This window comes from Balaenoptera musculus, chromosome 13, assembly GCF_009873245.2.
Source record: "Balaenoptera musculus isolate JJ_BM4_2016_0621 chromosome 13, mBalMus1.pri.v3, whole genome shotgun sequence".
NCBI lineage: Eukaryota > Metazoa > Chordata > Mammalia > Artiodactyla > Balaenopteridae > Balaenoptera > Balaenoptera musculus.
Window position 1 is genome coordinate 60,432,410 of NC_045797.1, and position 18,420 is coordinate 60,450,829.

General features: G+C 41.0%; 2 protein-coding genes across 4 annotated transcripts in view; one reads left to right on the forward strand and one right to left on the reverse strand.

Moving 5' to 3' along the window:
- The window catches only part of CEBPZOS (CEBPZ opposite strand), a 33,995-nt gene extending 27,793 nt beyond the window's left edge, over window positions 1-6,202 (reverse strand). The window contains exons 1-2 of the mRNA XM_036872479.1: window positions 5,992-6,202; window positions 3,577-3,929 (exon numbers count right to left, since the gene is read on the reverse strand). The gene's annotated coding sequence lies outside the window, so the exon portion shown is untranslated. The remainder of the gene's footprint in view (window positions 1-3,576; window positions 3,930-5,991) is intronic.
- A 558-nt stretch (window positions 6,203-6,760) lies between these two features.
- EIF2AK2 (eukaryotic translation initiation factor 2 alpha kinase 2) overlaps window positions 6,761-18,420 on the forward strand; it is a 34,240-nt gene continuing 22,580 nt past the window's right edge. The window contains exons 1-6 of one of the 3 annotated variants that reach the window (XM_036872476.1): window positions 6,803-6,905; window positions 9,615-9,694; window positions 13,792-13,926; window positions 14,280-14,400; window positions 16,097-16,245; window positions 18,054-18,177. In XM_036872476.1, coding sequence (XP_036728371.1) covers window positions 13,808-13,926; window positions 14,280-14,400; window positions 16,097-16,245; window positions 18,054-18,177 — 513 coding nt within the window. In that variant the 5' untranslated portion in view covers window positions 6,803-6,905; window positions 9,615-9,694; window positions 13,792-13,807. Of the gene's footprint in view, window positions 6,906-9,614; window positions 9,695-13,791; window positions 13,927-14,279; window positions 14,401-16,096; window positions 16,246-18,053; window positions 18,178-18,420 lie in introns of all 3 variants that reach the window. The other 2 variants (XM_036872478.1, XM_036872475.1) reach the window with 2 other exon arrangements.

An 18,420-nucleotide genomic window follows, 5' to 3' on the forward strand; every position in this document is an offset into this window, starting at 1 on the left:
TCAATTACAGGAAAAAAACTGTAAAAAATACAAACACATGGAGGCTAAACAATATGCTACTAAATAACCAAGAGATCACTGAAGAAATCAAACAGGAAATCAAAAAATACCTAGAAACAAATGACAATGAAAACATGACAATCCAAAACCTATGGCATGCAGCAAAAGCAGTTCTAAGAAGGAAGTTTGTAGAAATAAAATCCTACCTCAAGAAACAAGAAAAATCTCAAATAAACAACCTAACCTTACACCTAAAGCAATTAGAGAAGGCAGAACAAAAAACCCCAAAGTTCGTAGAAGGAAAGAAATCATAAAGATCAGATCAGAAATAAATGAAAAAGAAATGAAGGAAACGATAGCAAAGATCAGTAAAACTAAAAGCTGGTTCTTTGAGAAGATAAAACAAAATTGGTAAACCACTAGCCAGACACATCAAGATAAAAAGGGACAAGACTCAAATCAATAGAATTAGAAATGAAAAAGGAGAAGTAACAACTGACACTGCAGAAATACAAAGGATCATGAGAGATTACTACAAGCAACTATATGCCAATAAAATGGACAACCGGAAGAAATGGACAAATTCTTAGAAAAGCACAACCTTCCGAGACTGAACCAGGCAGAAATAGAAAATATAAACAGACCAATCACAAGGATTGATATTGAAACTGTGATTAAAAATCTGTCAACAAACAAAAGCCCAGGACCAGATGGCTTCATAGGAGAATTCTATCAAACATTTAGAGAAAAGCTAACACCCATCCTTCTCAAACTCTTCCAAAATACAGCAGAGGGAGGAACACTTCCAAACTCATTCTACAATGCCACCATCACCCTGATACCAAAACCAGACAAAGATGCCACAAAAAAAGAAAACTATAGGCCCGTATCACTGATGAACATAGATGCAAAAATCCTCAACAAAATACTAGCAAACAGAATCCAACAGCACATTAAAAGGATCATACACCATGATCAAGTGGGGTTTATCCCAGGAATGCAAGGATTCTTCAATATACGCAAATCAATCAATGTGACACACCACATTAACAAATTGAAGGAGAAAAACCATATGATCATCTCAATAGGTGCAGAAAAAGCTTTTGACAAAATTCAACACCCATTTATGATAAAAACCCTCCAGAAAGTAGGCAGAGGGAACTTACCTCAACATAATAAAGGGCATATATGACAAACCAACAGCCAACATCATTCTCAATGGTGAAAAACTAAAACCATTTCCACTAAGATCAGGAACAAGACAAGGTTGCCCACTCTCACCACTATTATTCAACATAGTTTTGGAAGTTTTAGCCACAGCAATCAGAGAAGAAAAAGAATTAAAAGGAATACAAATTGGAAAAGAAGAAGTAAAACTGTCACTGCTTGCAGATGACATGATACCATACATACAGAATCCTAAAGATGCTACCAGAAAACTACTAGAGCTAATCAATGAATTTGGTAAAGTAGCAGGATACAAACTTAATGCACAGAAATCTCTTGCATTCCTATACACTAATGATGAAAAATCTGAAAGAGAAATTAAGGAAACACTCCCATTTACCATTGCAACAAAAAGAATAAAATATCTAGGAATAAACCTACCTAAGGAGACAAAAGACCTGTATGCAGAAAACTGTAAGACACTGATGAAAGAAATTAAAGATGATACAAACAGATGGAGAGATATACCATGTTCCTGGACTGGAAGAATCAACATTGTGAAAATGACTCTACTACCCAAAGCAATCTACAGATTCAATGCAATCCCTATCAAACTACCAATGGCATTTTTCACAGAACTAGAACAAAAAATTGCACAATTTGTATGGAAACACAAAAGACCCCGAATACCCAAAGCAATCTGGAGAAGAAAGAAAAACGGAGCTGGAGGAATCAGACTCCCTTACTTTGGACTATACTACAAAGCTACAGTAATCAAGACGATATGGTACTGGCACAAAAACAGAAATACAGATCAACAGAACAAGATAGAAAGCCCAGAGATAAACCCACACACCTATGGTCAACTAATCTATGACAAAGGAGGCAAGGATATACAATGGAGAAAAGACAGTCTCTTCAATAAGTGGTGCTGGGAAAACTGGACAGCTACATGTTAAAGAATGAAATTAGAACACTTCCTAACACCATACACAAAAATAAACTCAAAATGGATTAAAGACCTAAATGTAAGGCCAGACACTATCAAACTCTTACAGGAAAACATAGGCAGACCACTGTATGACATAAATCACAGCAAGATCCTTTTTGACCCACCTCCTAGAGAAAGGGAAATAAAAATAAGAAGAAACAAATTGGACCTAATGAAACTTAAAGCTTTTGCACAGCAAAGGAAACCATAAACAAGACGGAAAGACAACCCTCAGAATGGGAGAAAATATATGCAAACGAAGCAACTGACAAAGGATTAATCTCCAAAATATACAAGCAGCTCAATATCAAAAACACAAACAACCCAATCCAAAAATGGGCAGAAGACCTAAATAGACATTTCTCCAAAGAAGATATACAGATTGCCAACAAACACATGAAAGGATGCTCAACACCACTAATCATTAGAGAAATGCAAATCAAAACTACAATGAGATATCACCTCACACCAATCAGAATGGCCATCATCAAAAAATCTACAAACAATAAATGCTGGAGAGGGTGTGGAGAAAAGGGAACTCTCTTGCACTGTTGGTGGGAATGTAAATTGATACAGCCACTATGGCGAACAGTATGGAGGTTCCTTACAAAACTAAAAATAGAACTACCATATGACGCAGCAATCCCACTACTGGGCATATACCCTGAGGAAACCATAATTCAAAAAGAGTCATGTACCACAATGTTAAATGCAGCACTATTTACAATAGCCAGGACATGGAACCAACCTAAGTGTCCATCGACAGATGAATGGATAAAGAAGATGTGGCACATATATACAATGGAGTATTACTCAGCCATAAAAAGAAATGAAATTGAGTTATTTTCAGTGAGGTGGATGGATCTAGAGTCTGTCATACAGAGTGAAGTAAGTCAGAAAGAGAAAAACAAATACTGTATGCTAACACATATATATGGAATCTAAAAAAAAAAAAAAATGGTTCTGAAGAACCTAGGGGCAGGACAGGAATAAAGACGCAGATGTAGAGAATGGACTCGAGGACACGGCGAGGGGGAAAGATAGCTGGGACGAAGTGAGAGGGTGGCATGGACATATATACACTACCAAGTGTAAAATAGATAGCTAGTGGGAAGCAGCCACATAGCACAGGGAGATCAGCTCAGTGCTTTGTGTCCACCCAGAGGGATGGGATAGGGAGGGTGGGAGGGAGATGCAAGAAGGAGGAGAAATGGGGATAAATGTATATGTATAGCTGATTCACTTTGTTATACAGCAGAAACTAACAGACCATTGTCAAGCAATTATACTCCATTAAAAATGTGAAAAAAAAATGGGTTCTTTACTGACAGATATCATTATGGTAAACAAGGTATTTGGAAAGGCCAACAATAATGGTGCTGGCAGAAGCACTGGAGGAAGAAAAAGCAATTCCATACCTGGAATAAATGCTTACTCCACGGAGGGCAAATCCCTGCCCACTCCATGATGGAAGGGCTCCATGTAACCCATCCACCACCAAGTGGCAGGCTGGTCTCCTTCGGTGTACGGGGTACTTGCGCTGGGAGCTCAGTGTTGGTCTTTGCTGTTGGAAGGCTGGGTGCTCAGCAGCCAGATCAACCTTGACAAGAGCTCCATGTTGATGAAGTCACACATATCCATTCCTACTGCCGAAGGCTCTTCATGTGCGTTGAACAAGTAAGCACTGGGGGAGCTGGGGAAAAGGCTGACTGACATCTACAGAAGTTTTCTTGCACACCTGCTTCTCAAAAGTCTCCTCAGCAGGGGGTACCTTTCATGAATATTCACAAGGGAACCCAATACACTCATACTCTTTGTCCATTCCAAGTGATCACCCACATCCTTTTCCCCAGACCTCCTTATCATCAACCCTCTGATCTTGCTCTTTCCAAATCTCTGAATATCCAGGTAAATTGCTAGCTACTGGTACTGTCCAGGCCACTAGCTTTATCGCCTTCCAAGTGACAACTAAATATAGTTCCACCTGCTCAAAGTTCCACTCACTGGGAAGATTTTCCTTTTTCCCAGTATCTTTTAGGGCTACCTCCCTGTAGGGCTGTCGGAATATATCAGTCCACTTCCAGTTAATGCCAGTATATTGTGCTTCAACTGAATTTTTATTTCTAAGTCACCTGTTCACAAGGAACTCCCCATGAGACCAGGGATGTGGGTTGATAGAGTGGGAGTGAGTGCCATGGGGGTCTCATATATGTGCTCATGTAACACACCTGTGGGCTGCCATCTATTTCAGTACTAGAAACTCCAGGACCAGTTTACCACCACTAAAGATCTCTGGTGAGCAAACCTTTCTGACTACTGCTCTGACCCCGTTGCCCTTTTTTTTGGAGGGACGGGTGGAGTTAAGTGTTGCCACATGGCCTTTGCCACTCTGGGAGCCATAATCCCCATTGAAATCAGGTAGTTTTTCAATGGCAACATCTCCCATCAACATTCCCCAGGCACAGTGGACAGCCAGTACAGAGCTTTTCAAAGATGAAACTATATTTCTGAATGCCTGGTGAAGGAGGGTCCTTTGGATATTCTTGGGGGGCATGGTTAGAAAGTGAAGGAATAGGTTGCATATGATTAATCTACTCTAATATTCCTGACTCCTTAAGTATTTTTGATTTCTTCATCTGTATTACTTGGCATCACAATTTCATTTAATGTGGGCCACCAATGAGCCCAGGTTATAGTAAGCCAACTAAACAAACTCTTAGAACCATTCCCAGCTGCTAGAGCCAGCACACTGAGTGCATAATCTAAACTACGATCCCGTTTTTCATGTCACCTTTAGAAGCATATCCATGCACTTTTCTTGGGTTTCTGCTGATAAAAAGTAGCAAAACCTTGTAATTCTTTCATTATGTAAACTATATCCCCTGGATCAGATCTTGTCTGTATCCTCTTGGGGCATTCTAGCACCTGATTCTAGTTCTAGGAGTGAAGACATGAGGGAGGAATGGGGCGTTTGGAAATTTCAGCAAGTCCTCGCAAGGCGACTAATTCAGGCTCTTCAAGCCAGACTTATCCTACGAGGATGGAAGGACTGTGGTGACTCAGCAGAATTTGGGAGGGCAGTGGACTCATTCAAATCCACCCAAATTCCCAGGTCCTCATTCTTTCCCTGTCAATAGCCTCAGTGTTCCTAGAAGAGACTTGGTGAGGCTGCAAATTAAAGTTATATAGAAATTCGGCTACCTGCAGCACTGGACTCTGTAGCTAATTTCTGCTCCATCAGCCCTGAGACTACATGAAGTAAGAGGTTCTTCTGGGGCAGTCATAAAAGCTTGTGTCCTCTGACCATGCTTGAGCTTGTCATTTTCTTTCTTTAAGCTCTTTTGGACAGTTCAGGGGCTTCAAAAAGTCAGAAAATATGTCATTGCTACTGCCATTGCCTCTGAAACAACCACCCCACACCCATGAAGCTGGGAAATGGACTCCTGCAAACGGCCACTACAGTTGGAGATTTCTTGTCATCTCAAAGGGCCACAGAAAGATGTCTCTGCCTCCTATCTGCCTTCTAAACCTCCCACCAGTGCTTCATATTTGGGGAACTTAAATCAAGGAAAATATAGTGTTTAGCCATTGATACCCTGCAATATGGGGGTGGGGGGGTTGTGTGTGCAGAAGAGACGTGGGAAAGGATGCCTGGAGCCAATGGTCAATATGTAATGTGTACCTGAAGTCCATCTTGGAACTGCCTCTCTCCCTCACCCTCACTAGGATGTTGAGGTACAGGATCCTGGTCCTAATTCTAGCTCCCCTGCTCACCAGCTGTTACTTCTCTGTGCCTCAGGCCTCAGTTTTCTCATCTGTTAAATGGCACCTACCTTGCAGTATTGTTGTGAGGTTAAGTCTTCAGCACTCCTCAGTCACTGTGTCAAGGTGCCAGTATTACTCTGGGAGTGTGTCATAGTCCCTTAGGTGAGTAGGATTTCTTATAAATCTGGGACTACTGGTAAGGACTTTGGTGGTAAACTCCAGGAGGTCCCGAAGGCAGTAGGTAGCTCTCCTAACTGCTGGATTGGCTGGTACTTGATACAGCAGCTGGCAAGTACCTGTTGAAAGAATGGATGGATGGGTGCAAACAGATAGCAAGGGAAATTATGCCCCCAGGCCTCTTCATCCCCAGCCTGGTTAACGTGAGGAGAAGGAGGAGGGCAAAGGAATGGTGGTTATGGGCAAAGGAATCCTGGCTTTGCCCTGGGAGAGTTAATTTACTCAGTTTTCTTCCATTAATAAAATGGAGCTGATGATATCCAGCCCCCCAACCCCATCCCAAATATTTGTGTTGAAGAGGAAACTGGAGCGTTGATCACAGAGCGCCTGCCACGTCGCGGGCCTCGGAGACCTAGATGTCCTCCCCACCTCCCGGAGTACCCTGCCCGCACCGGGGCCGGGAACAGCCCCAGAAGCCGGGGTGGGGCTGCAGGATCTTGGACGTGCCCGGTCCGCCCCGCGGTAGCCCCCGCGCGGACTCGGGGTGGAGGCGCCAGTTTCCCGCGATCGCTGAGCCTGTGCGGACGTGTGCGAACCGGTGTGGACCCGCGCGGGAGGGCGGGAGGAAGGCGGAGAGGAAGGCGGAGAGGAAGGAAGGCGGAGTCCGCGGGGAAAACGAAACCGAGAGCGACCTGCCCAGACCCCGCCGAGCTTCCGCGGACAGCAGCGGTGCGGGTGAGCGGCGAGGGGCCGGCAGCCACCGAGGCGCGCGCATCCCGCGTCCCCAGCCCGGGACTGGACTCTGGTAAGATGCCCCTGACCCCTGCGCCGCCGCCTCGAGAACGCTGTCCGAGGCCCTCAGCCGAGGTGCGGAGCCCTTGCTGGATCCGGGGAAAGGATCGTGCAGCGCGGTGGGCGCTGAAAGTCATTTTCTTCCCGCGAAGAATTCTTAACAGAGCAAGCGACTACTAGCCCTAGTCCGGGACCGGGGCGGGGGCAACTAGTGGAAAGCGGAAAAGCCCTATGACTTGACAGATAGATGGGAAATACGGGGGCCTGAATTGCCCAAAACATTGGCTAAAAAAATCCCCAGCCAAAAATCTCTTGCCTGGGTCGTTGCAATTGTTTCCCAATTGCCCATCTTTAGCCCCCGCCCCAACTCTGTCCCCCGCCCCCCCCCCCCCACCTTTTCTCAACACCGTAGCCGCCCGAGGTCCTTTAAGGCAGAAAAGGACACTCCCCAACCCCGCCCCCCAATAGCTTCATCAGAATCCTGTAAGAGGTTATTGACCTACTGGCAAGGCCGCCTGCTCCCTGTGTTCTGACCACACAGGCCTCGTGGCTGTTCTTGGGGCAGAGCCAAGCACTGTCGCTGCCTCTGGGCCTTTGCACTGCTTGTTTCTTCCTGGAAAGCTCTTCCCCCAGATACAATGTCACTGTATCAGAGCAGCCTTCCCTGAACAACCTGCATGTAAGAAACCCCACTCTTCCCTTGCTGTCCCCCCTACTCTGCTTTAGTTTTCAACGTAGTACTTATCACCTTGTGACATTTTTTATGGGTTTGTCCATTTTCCTCCACTAGTAAGTTCACAAGAGTAGGGTTTTGTTCGCTGGTATAACCCAGTATGTAATAGGTATTCATTAAATCTTTGTTTTTGATTCATAAATTCTCTTTTGAATTCCAGAATATGAGACTTCCTATTGCCTGTGATTTCTTTAGTACTAAAAATGCCTTGCCAGATGGAAGCTAAAAGACAGACTCCCTGCTGCCACTTAGGAACTTAGAATCTTGGGCAGTTTATGCTCTTGTTCTTCTGTTTGCTTATTTGAACCTGAAGATCCTTAACACTGGATCTATAGTTTATTCATTCAATTCATCAGATATTAGTTGAATGCACGTTGTTTGCCAAGCTTTGCACAGGCCCTTTGACGGGGCTGGGTCCACAGGGGCTTACAGTCTGCCCTAAGGGTATCAAGGCACAGCCAAAGTAACTTCTGGGCATGAGTAAGATGGACACATAATATTTATTAGTAATTATGATGGAGATTTCTTTTAGGGAGATGGTAACATAGTATTAAAATAATATTTATTAAAAACAGTTGAAAAGAAACGCCTGTTTCTTTTTTTCCAAACTTATAAGTACTTTTTCAAACCTGCCAATTTAACACCTTATTTGTTTACACATATATTTCACTTAAATTCAACTTGGCTTGTCATTCTGAAGATCAGCAGTTACTTAAAGTTAAAAGTGTTGAGGATTTAGGGTATTTCGATAGGACTTCAGGTTAAATAATTGCTAAGGACTCTTCCATAACTACTGTTCTGAGATCTATGACCTCCTCCAGTCAGATGTATGGTCTCATAGGTGTGACTAAACTAAATGACACTTTGGTTCCTGAAAATAATGGTACAGCTACAGATCCTTATCTGAAACCCTTGGGCCAGGTATGTTGTGGTACTCAGAGATTATTGAATTTTAGAAAGGCAAGGCAGTATAAATCCTATCTATTTGTAATGTTCTCAGTAGGGTTTGGGGGCAACACTCTATCATAAAACATATTTCTGCAGTGAAATGTATAAGTCAACAACAGAGTATGATTAAGACTCTAAATAGCTCATGTCAGTTCAGGTCTAGATGGGGGGCTACACACCCACCAAAAACAAAACAAATGAAAACAAAGTAAACCTCAGTTTTCAGTGCTTTTGGATTTTGGAATTGTAGACCAGAAGCTGTGTTTATTGAGGGCCAGTGGTGTGGGAGACCCTGCTGGATGCTTTTTGTCTGATTTACTCCTCACAACAACCTGTGAATCAGGTGTTTTCATTTCTGTTTTTGGGTCATGAATCAAAGGTTCAAAGAGGTGCCTCGCCCAGATGTATGTGGCTTTAAAGCATAGCCCTCTCCACAACACTAAGCGGTGATGTGAAGACAGCACCTTTGCTCAGATCTCATCCCTTCCAGCCACCAGCATTGCTCACCCAAACCACTGCGGCAGCCCCAACTTGGTCTCCTGACTTCTACTCATGCCCCACTCATCTTTTCTACACCCACCCCTCATACTCTGTTCTTTACATAGCATTAGAGTGATCATTAAAAACATAAATCCAACCACATCACCCCTCTGCTGAGAACCCTCCAATAGCTTCCCACTACAATTAGAATAACTTCCACAATCCTGACCTTGGCCTTCAAGGTCTATGTGCTGTGGCACCTGCCTACCTCTCAGACTCATTTCCCACCGTTTCCCCTCGTTCACTGTGCAGCAATCTCCTTGACCTTTTTGCCATCCCTCCAAAAGCTGTGCTGGTGCCTGCCTCCAGGCTTCCTCTGCCTGAGATGCTCTTCCCCCATATCTAAGTATGGTGGACTTTCTCATCATCCAGGCTTGATTTAAATATTGCCTCCTAAGAAGGGTCCTCCCTGAACACTGTATCTAAAACCACCTCCCTCGTGTCTCTGCCCCCACCTATTAACGCCCTTCTATCTCACAGCCCTATTTCATTTCATTGTAGCACTTCCAGCCAACTGTTATCCCCTCCTGTTATTTGTTTCTGGACTTGGTCATCTTCTTTCTTTCTTCAGTGGAATGCAGGTAGGGGCTTGATTTGTCTTGTACACATCTGTATACCCAGCATCAGAACAGTGCCTGACACTTACTAAACATTTACCGAATGAATGAAGAAAGGATGCAAAGAAAACAGCAGATGAAGAAAAGGGAGACGGTGAGGAGGTTTAAAGTGGAGTACTTAATTTTAATGACTCATTCTGTCATTTACCTATATACTGTCCAAGTGTTCGTCATTTACCACTTGTCACGGGACGTCAGTTATACAAAGATGAGTAAGACATAGAACTGGCTCCCCAGAGAGCCTACCAACTGGTTTAAAAAGCAGTTTTTAAACTATGATGGGAGCTGAGCAAGGTGGGTGGCAGGCCCATGGAGGGGTACTAGCTGCTCTCTCAGCATCAAAGAAGGATGTATTGATCCTCACAGATGAGTGGGAATTTCCTGGTAGATAGAGGATGCAGCTATTGCATTCCAAACAGAGAGAAAAGCATGTGACAAGTCATGGAGGTAAGGGAGAGCTGCAGATATTTTGGTATTCATTTATTCACTATTAAGCACCTATTATAAGCCTGTCCCTTCCCGCTTATAGCTCATGGTCTCTTTTGGAAGACAGTCGGTTAAATTAGCAATTGTAATAAAGGAGACAAGGGCTATGATAGAGCATCAAACCAGGACCTCTTCTAGGGTGTCTGGGAGGTAACATTTGAGCTGAGATCTATAGGAAGCAGGAGTTAACCAGGCAAAGCAGCATAACGGGTAGAGTCCAGAGCACTTCAGGAGGGAGCGTGTTGGACAGAAGCAGTTGGGAGCCAGGAAGGAGTCAGTGGGGGAGGCGTTCTTTTGAGAACTATCTCTGTGTAGGTGGAATTTAAAGCCACAAGCCTCAAGGGGATCATCAGGGGAGTGAGTGTAAGTAGAGCAGAGAGGAGATCTGAGACCTGGACCCTGAGACACTACAATATTTAAAAGAAAGGATGATGAAGAGGAACAAGGAAAGGAGACAGAGAAGGAATATCTTGTGAGGAAGGAGAGAAACCAGGAGAGGGTGGCATCTTGGGTGTCCAAGCAAAGGGATAAGGAGGGAGAAAGGAATGAGCAGCCATGTCACATGCTGGTTATGTGTCAAGTAGACAGGGGCTGAGAACTGACTACTGACTACTAATTCTAGAGATGGGGAAGCCATCGGTAGCCTTGACAAGAACAATTTTGGTGGTTTGTGGGGGCTGCATGATTGAATTGATGTTTTAAAAAGATTATGATGTGACTCTTTTAAAAAATGGAAAATAACAGCTGTTGGTGAGGATGTGGAGAAATTGGAACCCTCGCGCACTGCTGGTGGAAATACAAAATGGTGCAGCCACTGTGGAAAATAATTTGGCAATTCCTCATAAAGTTAAACATAGAATTACCATCTGATTCAGCAATTCCACTTCCAGGTATATACTCAAAAGATTTGAAAGTAGGGATTTGAACAGATATTTGTACAACAATGTTCATATCAGCATTACACACAATAGCCAAAAGGTTGAAATAACTCAAGTGTTCATCAACAGATGACTGGATGAACAAAATGTGGGATATTCATACAGTGGAATATTATTCAGCCTTAAAAAGGAAGGAAATTCTGATACGTGCTACAACATGAATGAACCTTGAAGACATTAGCTAAGTGAAATAACCAGACACAAAAGGACAAATATTGTATGATGCCACTTATATGAGGTACCTAGAATAGGCAAATTCATAGGCATAGAAAATAGAATGGTGGTTACCAGGGGCTGAGGGGGAAGGGAAATATTTATTGTTTAATGGGTATAGACTTTCTGTTTGGGGAGATGAAAAGAGTTTTGGAGATGGATGGCGATGGTGGCCTTACAACATTGTGAAAATGCTTTTTGCCCATGAATTGTACACTTAAAAATGGTAAAAAAGGTAAACTTCATGTTATGTATATTTTACAACAATGAAAACAAAGTTTAAAAAAATCGTGATGGCTGCAGGGTAGAGAAGGAATTGCAGCGGCTGTGAGGAATTGGTTCTGAGGTTCTTGTAGCAGTCCAGGAGTGAGATGGTGGTGGCTTGAACCAGGATGGTGGCTATAGACGTCATTGAGAAGTAGAAGGATTTGGAGGACAGGCCTTAGGTATAGATCAGAAGGTAGGGAAAGGACATGTCAAGGATGCCTCCCAGGTTCACGGCTTTCAGACATGGATGCACAGTGGAGTCATTTTCTGAGAAAGGAAACTCCAAGCCAGCTTGAGGGAAGATTAAAAATGCAATTTTGGATCTTTTGAGTTTAAAAGTCATTCAAGTTGTCCAAGTGGAGAGGTTGGATAGAGAGATCTGAAACTCAGAAAGAGGTTCATAAATTATGTATAAACTTTAGAGTTAATGACAAATAGATGATCTTTGAAATCATGGTCATGAGAGAAATTACCTTGAGGAGAAAGTATAGAGTGAAGAGAATAGTCTTTGGGCCAAGCCTTGGGGGAACTCCAGCACTTAAAGGCTGTGAAGATTAAGGAGTGTTAGAAAGAGTGACCAGGGAAGAAGGAAAATCAAAAGAGCTTTCTAATAAGAAACGAGAGGTCAACAGGGTCCGCTTTCTGCCTATGGATTTACCTATTCTGGATGTTCCACATAAATGGAATCATACACTATGTGACCTTTTATGTCTGACTTCTTTCATTTAGCATGTTTTTGACAGGTAGCTCTGTTGTAGCATGTTTCAATACTTTATTCTTTTTATGGCTGAATAAGATCCCATGTGTGGATATAGAGCACTTTGTTTACCCTTCATCAGTTGATAGATATTTGATTTGTTTCCACTTCTGGGCTATTGTGAATAGTGCTGCTATGAATATTCCTGCATAAGTATTTCAAAACCTGTTTTTCAATTCTTTGGTTATACACCAAAGGGGTGAAATTGATGGGTCATATGGTAATTCTAAGTTTAACTTTTTTGAGGAACCACCAAATTCTTTTCCATAGTGGCTGCACTACTTTACATTCCCATCGGCAATGTATGAGGTTTCCAATTTCTCTATACCCTCACCAACACATTTATTTACTGTGTTATTATTATTATTATTACCAGCCTAGTGGGTGTGAAGTAGTATCTAGTTGTGGTTTTGATTTGCATTTGTCTAATAAGTAATGATATTGAACATCTTTTCATGTGCTTGTTGGCCATTTGTATGTCTTCTTTGGAGAAATGTCTGTTCAAGTCCTTTGCCTATTTTTAATTTTTTAACTCTTTTTGTTGTTGAGTTGTAAAAGTTCTTTATATGTTCTGGATCCTAGGTCTTTATCAAATATATTATTTATAAAAATCCCTGTCTGTAGATTGCCTTTTCATTTTCTTCAGTGTCCTTTGATATATAAACATTTTTAATTTTGATGAGGCCCAATTTATCTATGTATTCTTTTGTTGCTGTGCTTTTGCTGTCATATCTAAGATTCTATTGCCAAATCTAAGGTTGTGAAGATTCACCCTTATGTTTCCTTCTAAAGTTTTATAGCTTTGGCTCTTATATTTAGATTCTATATTCTTTAGATTTTGTTTGTAATTTAAATCATTGCTACTATCTTGGTCCAGTGAGAACCATAAACAGGGGCATAATTTGCCTGCCAAGTAAATTGTCCTAAAACTGACTTCTGACAATTTCAAAGGGGGGATTTTTGGGGATTTCATAGGAGAATCAATGTCCATACAGCTAAATCCTTCATGATTTCATAAACTTTATATATACTCTCAACCTTTTTCTTCTCAACATAAATAATTATAATTCTACTCCTGCAGGCTTTTAACTTCTCAAGAAGGTGGACAAACTTGCACTTGACACTCAGTGGAGGCAGAAAGAAAAGTTACAGAGAAGGACCTCCAGACTTTTTGGCCAGTTGAGTTTTGAAAGTAGAAGATCTTGGAGAAATTAGCTTGATTGTGTAGTCCTTGAGAGAGAAAGAAAGATTTTGTTATAAGTTTTCTCTGGATTTATGTGGGACTGAAATGAGTTGTATAAAGGAGATTCATCCTGTTTTGTCTCTTAAACTAGACTGGGAAAATTCGATTAAATATGTTCTGAGTGTATTACCTCTTTCAAACATCTCTTTTATTGTAGGTTACTGTAGGAAAAAATGGCCAGTGGTCGTTCACCATGTTTCTATATAGAAGAACTTAATAAGTACCAGCAAAAGAACAGTGCAGTACTTAAGTATCGTGAACTGTCTAAGACAGGACCTCCACATAACTTAAGGTAAGTTGCTATAAAAAATGGTATATCCCTAGAAAATATAAACTGGGAGAATGGCAGCTCTGGCACAATTTTGAAGTCAATTCTTTAGCTTGAGAGCAAAGTTGCCAGAGAGTACTGTCTTCTTGATGTAAAGTGGTAACTTCAGAGGACTCCAGAGAAAAAAGAGGGTTTAAGCCTTTCCATGCTTCAAGATGATATGCTATTTTGCTGTTTGGGGGTGACTGCTTGAATTCTATGTGGAACATACGTTAAAATTTTCAAAGGTAGTTATAGGAAGCAGTGATGATCAGAACAGTTGTTGTTAGATAATGCATGAATTTTATAATATTTTGTGAATTTTTCTTTGTAATTAGGTTTACCTATCAAGTTATAATAGATGGCAAAGAATTTCCAAAGGCTGAAGGTAGATCAAAGAAGGAAGCCAAAAATGCTGCAGCCAAATTAGCTTTTGAAATAATTAGTAAAGAACAGAAGGTGAGTAATTACCTTTTTTTTCTCTAGTGAAAGGGAACTGAGAAATATCTATGGTATTTTTCTCTGTGAGAAAATACTCATATGCAGAATAAAGCAATTTACAACTTCTTTTGCTTTCAAAGTTTAGTTCAGTCTTTTTCCTGGCCCCATTTCTGTAGAACCCTGAATGAGAGGTACACCTAGGGAAGAGTGGGCAAAATGGGACAATACTATTTAGAGTGCCAACAACAGTGACATACTCTAAGGAAACAGTGAGAAATGAGCTAACAGGTTCTGGAAGGAGCTCCTCCACCTAATTGAGGGAATGCAGCGAAAAAGGACAGAGATAGTAGTGACCATGAGGAGAATGATCTATATAGAGGGCAGATGATGAAGAACCAACATATGTATAATTGGTATCCCTGAAGATGAGAACAGAGTAACTAGTACAGAAAAAGCTATCTGAAGAGACTTCAGTAGAAAACATTTCTGAAATAAAGAAAGACCTGGCTGCAGGTTAAAACAACTCAGCAACTCAACAGATACAGAAAAATACAGAATCACCAAGAACAACATCAGCCCTTGTGAAAGTACTGAGCTCCAGGGATGAAGAAAGAAACCTATGAGCATCTAGGCAGAAAAAATTATATAAAATGTAAAAATGAAAAAAAAATATCATGCTGTTCACAGCACCATTAAAAACCAGGAGACATTGGAGCGGCAGCTGTAAAATGAGACAAGAAGTCATTTTACATGTGGGACAAAAGTGTATCATTCTCAGATTTTGAAAATCTTGAAAAATTTTAGTATTCAAGATATTTTCTTGAAAAATCTTACTTGAAGGAACTTCTCTGGCCATCCAGTGGTTAAGACTCTGTGCTTCCACAGCAGGGGGCACAGGCTCAATCCCTGGTCTGAGAACTAACATCCCTCATGCCATGTGCTGCAGCCAAAAAGAAAAGGAAAAAAAAATTTTTTTTTTAATTAAAAAAAAGTATCTAACTTAAAGATGTCACCCTTCTAATCAAAATTGGTAAAAATAAATCAGGCAAAAACCACAAACTGATAAATTGTTAAAGAGCCAGAAAACCAAGTCAAGAAGTTAGAAAAGGAACAATAGAATACCTTTCCCCACAAAAAAGCAGAAGAAAAACAGTGATAACAATAAGGGCAGAAATTAATGTGAAAAAACCAAACAAATAATAAAGAAGATAAGTAAAACCAAAAGTTAACAAAGTAGAAAAACTTTGGACAAGATTTTGTCAGATTAAGAATTTAAAAAGGGACAGATAACAATGGAAGAGTAATGCTATTATGTTCATGTTTCCTATGAAGTTGTGATCCAGGATATAGCTTTACTTCAGTATTTGTTGTCTTGTTCTTTGAGATTTACAAAGGGCACAGCAAACCAGAAAATGTTATAGAGTTTTACCGGATAAACAAGAAAATTGACTATTTTGTTTTTCTTTATGAAACTATGAAAGGAAAATGGCTGATTTCTTTTCTCCTGTTAAAATTTATCCTTGTGGGTTTTTTCTGGCAGAGGAAGATTTATACTTATACTTTTATTAAAGTATTATAGTAGGGAAATCCATAAACTCAAAGTTGTCTTTCAAATTATTCATTTAATAATTTTATTAGACAAAAATAGTAATTTTATTAGACAAAGTAAATTTTGGTTATCATCTGTATTAAACAAAACATTTCTTTCTTTTAGGCCACTAGTCCTTCATCACTGCAGACAGGAAATCCTTCAGAAGGACCACCCATTGAGAATTACATAGGCCGTGTTAATACGATTTCCCAGAAGAAAAACCTATCTGTAATTTATGAAGAATGTGAATCGAGGGACAGTGAGCCCGAAAAGTGAGATGTGCTTTTTCTTCTGTTTCATTGTATCTAAGCAACAGAGCAGGCTTATTCTCATGTCTCATTTTCTGGAAATATCTGTCCTTTTTGGTACGTTCTGCAGAAAAGGTTTTATATGACTTACAAGCAATGGGACATCTTTGTAATTAAAATATTGAAATGCTTAATTGCTGAAGACTTGGGACCCATATCCCATAACTGATCAAATCTGAGGAATCCTTTATTTCTGAGGTATATCTGGATGGTTTAGTTTGCAGGAAACCTAAGAGAGGGTGGGGTGCCCCTGCTGCAGGGTTGTGAACATCTTCCCATCCCTGAGGTCACAGTGGCAGTCGCTGTGTGAAAACAGCTCTGCCACACGTGTGGAATGACTCTCTTTCCACCCTTGTCAGATTAGAGCTGTTTGTCCAGGTGTTTGCCCTTCAGATTTGATTAAGTGGTGTCACTCTCTAAACAAATACCATGTATTAGAAGGAATGGGCTTTCACCCTAGACTGTGAGGAGACCAGGATTTGAGGGATATGATGAGGGGGACAGATGAGAGCGTCAGTCAGAGATATTGAGAACGATACCAGTGAGCTAAGACTTTGGACGTGAGGAAGAAGAATCGATTTGAACTGGGAAAAGCAGAAAGCAAATGAGCGTGAGGGAGATTGTTTCTCAGCTACAACCAACCAGTTAAATGAGGGAGAAGGAAAAAATATCTAAATGGCAAATAGTCCAAACAACCACTTTAGGATACTGTCCTCGGAATTGACTCAGCTATGGATGTTTTACTTTTCACCCTGATGGATTTTAGGCCAGAACCAGGAAGAGAAAAATGTGATAGGATTCATTGGAGTGAAATAGTCAAAAGTGAATTTTGTGAGTCAGTCTCAGTAAATTAAGAGGCTATTTTATTTTCCCGTAGCTCACCTGTTTGGTTTCTTTGAATTAAGGGCTTTAACATTCGATCGCTGTAAGAGAGAATTCTATTTAGGGAGTGCTGGAGAAAAATAGGAGCCATAGAAATGATCCAGTCACTCAGCCCAGCTCCCTAACTTTCCCTTCAGAGCCTAGCGGGGAAGACTCACCCTGGTAGCGTGTGTTTCCCTCTGTGACAAATCATACTGGAATAATTCTGTAGCACTGCATGGTAACTCCATGATATAAATTGCCATGTCCATTGCTTTGCCACCTTAAATATAGTTCTTACATAATTGTCCAAGGATCCTTGCCTAACCACAAGCATCCTTACAGCTCATATGAGGAGGGGGTGACTTCAGCATGGGGCTTTTGCACTGTGAGGGTTTTCTTAGGTTTTTGTGCACATGAGCAGGGGGCAGAAAATGCTAAAGTTAGAGCTGAAGTTAGGGATGCTTTGCCCATCTCCTACAAAAACACTCTAACCTTATTATTTCTCCTGTAGAAGCCCCACTTCCTCTACTGGCGTTTTCTTTCCAGTGGAACATCTCTGAAAAATTCATTGGATCTGTCTTCCTTCTCTGCCTCCATGTCTTTTGCCTTTTGGGGAATTTTAAAAAATCACCACTTGGTACCTTAATGCCAGATCTTTCAATGAAGCAACAAAGAGTTAGAAGCTGCCTGGAAAATGCAAGCTGAGATGTTAGCCAATCCTGGTTATTCTGGCAAACTGGTCAGCCATCTCACTGAAGGTTTAAATTAAAGAAGAAATGAACTATGAAGCCACCTATTAAATTAGTGTTATATTAGGCCTTTGTTAATATGTGTTTCTTTTTCTGAATCATGAGTTAGATTTACTGTTTTTTGGTATTTGGGTTAATACTGTTCATCATTTCTCCTAGATTTCATTATAAATGCAAGATCGGAGAGAATGAATATGGTATTGGTGTAGGTTCCACTAAACAGGAGGCAAAACAATTGGCTGCTAAACTGGCTTATGAAAAGATACAGTCAGAAAATTTAATGGTATGTACTGCCTTTGGATTTAATTTTTATATTTTAAAATTCTCCCTGAAGTTGATTTGAGGTTAGATGATGTTTAGATGATGCCAAGACAGCCAATCACATAGCAAAAGGATTCCTCCATTCTGTGTCCCAAAAATGAGCCATGAGCCATGGGACCATGAGGGCCCAGAGGGATCACGGTTCTGTTGACAACTCAGGGTTGTTTTTTAAATCCAGATCAAACATCCATAAAAAATATATTAA